General features: G+C 46.0%; 1 protein-coding gene across 1 annotated transcript; it reads left to right on the top strand.

Moving 5' to 3' along the window:
* The first annotated feature begins 521 nt into the window (after positions 1-521).
* Positions 522-1,460, top strand: LOC102458595 (olfactory receptor 8U3-like). The gene has a single exon (XM_006117257.3). It carries the CDS (start codon positions 522-524, stop codon positions 1,458-1,460), a length of 939 nt encoding a protein of 312 aa, XP_006117319.3.
* The last annotated feature ends 2,029 nt before the right edge of the window (positions 1,461-3,489 follow it).

Genomic DNA, 3,489 nt, shown 5'->3' with positions numbered 1-3,489 from the left:
AGTATCTCTCAAGGTTTTCTTACAGACCAATGGAAATGCCATATCAGATGGCGGGGGGTGGGGGGGGATGTACAGAAAGCATGTTTTACCCCTAACTGACATGCTCAGCTAGAGAACTCCCCTTGCGCAAAGAGGGGAGAGAGCATGAAATTCATTTACTCTCACCCCTTCCTGAGCTAAGCAATCATCTCTTCAATCTGAGATGACTTTCAGCCTGATTCTTTCACAACAAAACCACAAGTCTCTGTTTGCTACTCAGATTAGTGAAGAGGAGTGTTTGTCAGTGTGGCACGATTAACCTCCATGTCTTTGTAGATATACAGTTTGTGGATTGCATGGAACAACTGACGTGACCAGTGTGAACATCTAGCTCTGTGGACTAAGCTCTTCCCTGATCCTGTACTGATGACCATTAAGAAGCTGCATTTTTCTTCCTTTAATTTGTGACAGAGAAGGGATAATTTCCCTGTGCCATCCGCCTGCCCACTTCACTGTAGCTGCCTGATCTCAGCTCAGAGGAGATGGAAGAGGGAAATCACTCGGAGGTGACTGAGTTCATTCTCTCAGGACTGACAGATCGTCCGGAGCTGCAGCTCTCCCTATTTTGTGTGTTCCTATTGATTTATGTTGTCACCCTGGTAGGGAATGGGGGGATGATCTTGTTAATCATGATTGACCCCCGACTCCACACCCCCATGTACTTTTTCCTTGGTCATTTGTCTTTTTGTGATCTCTGCTATTCCACAACAATTTCCCCCAAGATGCTGCTGAATTTCTTAGTGGAGAGGAAAAGCATTTCCTACACTGCCTGCGCTGCGCAAATGTATTTCTTCATCGCTTTTGCAGACCTTGAGTGTCTCTTGCTGGCTGTGATGGCGTATGACCGTTATGTGGCCATCTGTAACCCACTGCTCTATATGGCCACTATGTCTAGGCAGCGCTGTAACCAGCTGGTGGCTGGGGTGTGTACTGTGGTGTTGTTGGAATCAATGATACACACATGTCTGATATTGCGGCTGTCATTCTGCCGCTTCAATATCATCAATCATTTCTTTTGTGATTTTCCTGCACTGCTGGCGCTCTCCTGCTCTGACATCCACCTCAATGAGATTGTGATGTTTGCCTTTACATGTTTCATTACTTTGAATAGCGCTCTGATCATTCTCTTCTCCTATGTCTGTATCTTCTCCACCATCCTGCGGATCCGTTCTGCTGAGGGCCAGCGCAAAGCCTTTTCCACCTGTGCCTTCCACTTGATTGCAGTGGTCATATTATATAGCACCCTCCTTTTCATCTATTTCCGACCTACCGCCAGCCAATCCATGGACACAGACAAAATGGCCTCCGTATTTTATACACTGGTGATCCCCATGTTGAACCCCCTCATCTACAGCCTGAGGAACAGGGAGGTGAAGGACGCCCTGAAGAAAGCCATGAACAAACTCCTAACCCATTCCTGAATCTGTTCATTTCAACAAAGGGGAGCGGAAACAGGTGAATTCAATCCTAGCCCATTGCAATGTCGTTTTGCACAGCTCGTGGTATTTTTGCTCATTATTATACTGTTCTCATTATTAATTTGTTTACATATCAATAAGTCCCCCAGTCCTCCACTGAGCTCTATTATCGTATGACTGCAGCAACATTAAAGGAGACACCTGTTTCACATATGTCACTAGCTTTTAAGCATGGAGCTGTTTGTACTTTGAAAGTACAGGGGGACCTCAAATGTCCCTCTTCTTTGTAGCTGGGTTGGTTTAATTATGACATGTGTGATTCCTATGGCTGAAGCGAAGGGATCTGTTGTAGAGATTGTCCCCTGGTTTGTATTCGTGCACTAGAAGGAAAAATATCATTTCCATCATGACGTCCTTCACATCATCTTAAAGGAACAACAAGGCAAACAGGAGCATGATGGCTAAGAGAGAGGACGATGCGTGTGCATCCTCTGTGACACTCCGCACTGCACACAATACAAAATAGCACCGAAAACGCAAGCTTACTCTGCAACATGAGTTAAAACAGAGAGAAAATCAGACTCTAGTTATTTACACCTCATTAGTAGGTTACCTGTGTGTTCCTGTCTTAGTTCCCATGAAATGTGTTATAGACTCTAAAGTATAGGGGTTCTGAGACTTGTATGGCTCCGAGGACTGTCAGTGAGAAATGGAGGAAGTTTTGCCCATAACTGACTTTTTATATCATGGCTCCCTATAAAATATGTATCTCACCTTGATCCAAATCTGAAAATTCCCTAAATATTTGGAATAATTGAAAACATGGAGCATAATGGAGAAAACTTTTTACATGACCAGAAATGGCACGAGTTTTCCTGTCTTTTTCTGCTTCAGTGTAACCACAAAGCCAATGCAGGGCTAAACTACCAAAATGGACGGGAGTGGAAGAGGCGGTGCTGCTGCTGTTTTCTTTGTAGGCGTCAATCCCGTGCTCAGAGCACTCACGTGGGTATGTGCGAGATACGGGTCAATCCCCTTCTGTCTGGCGTGTTGAAACAATTTGAAAGTGGGTCTCCCACACTGCTGGGGGGCGCCCTGGTGAATGGCCATGTTGTTTTCTGGATCCTCCTTAGCACAGGTCAATGCTCATGCTGCACGTTGATTTACATTATGCTACAGCAAGCTGGTGTAGCTTATTATGACTTACAGTGACGCCTGCACACTGTGCACACTGTGCTGTCAATGGGAGACCTATGGAACTGAACCCATGTAATTTAGATCACCTGCCAGTCTTAATGTTCACCAGCCTTGGGAAAGACCCTCTGAGTGCTCTGGGTACAGACGTCGCTGGGCAATTGCTGCCCCATTGATCTGATGTGTCTTCACCAGACGTGCCAAACAAACCCGGCTTCATTTCTGGCAACAGTGTCAATGTTACCAGTGGTGCAGCTCTGGCCTCAGTCTCTCCTGCTGGAGCCGTGGCATTCCTGAGAGCCCCAGGCAGAATCATAGAGACAGACAGAGAGAATGATTCTATTGACTGGCTGCCAGGGGCACCCACCTAGAGGGGGAGCTGTTCAACTTCCTGTCCCTGTTCCAATGGGTCTGTCATTTGTTTTACACAGTAGAACCACTTTGAAAGGAGAGATTGAGAGCGATCCAGACAGGAATAGCTCATTGCTCTGTGGCTGGGATTCTCTCTGGAAAGGCAGGAAATCTAAGTGCAGATCTGTGCCCAGCATTGATAAATAAATGGCTGGGGTTTTCTGTCCTCTCAGACATTTGCTTCCTACGCCCCTGGGCTATGTCTACACTACAAGGTTTTTGTGCAACAATGGCCATTTATGCGCAAAAATTGGCATAGCGTCTACACCTCAAGTGTGCTTTTGTGCAAGAAAATTGGCCGAAGCAAAGGCTTTTTGCAGAAGAGTTATTCCTTTCCTGATGAGGAATAACTCCTTTTTGTGCTACAGCTCTTGTGCAAAAAGGCAGGTGTGGACGCTTCAGAGGGGTTTTTGCAAAAGCACAGGTG

The sequence above is a fragment of the Pelodiscus sinensis genome, chromosome 5 (assembly GCF_052426305.1).
Source record: "Pelodiscus sinensis isolate ZL-2025 chromosome 5, ASM5242630v1, whole genome shotgun sequence".
Lineage (NCBI taxonomy): Eukaryota > Metazoa > Chordata > Testudines > Trionychidae > Pelodiscus > Pelodiscus sinensis.
Note: the sequence above shows the minus strand (reverse complement) of the source record. Positions and strands in the feature narration are given on the sequence as shown.

What these genes read in the sequence shown, in the direction of transcription:
- LOC102458595 (XM_006117257.3), top strand. Translation starts at nt 522, where the DNA reads ATGGAAGAGGGAAATCACTCGGAGGTGACTGAGTTCATTCTCTCAGGA.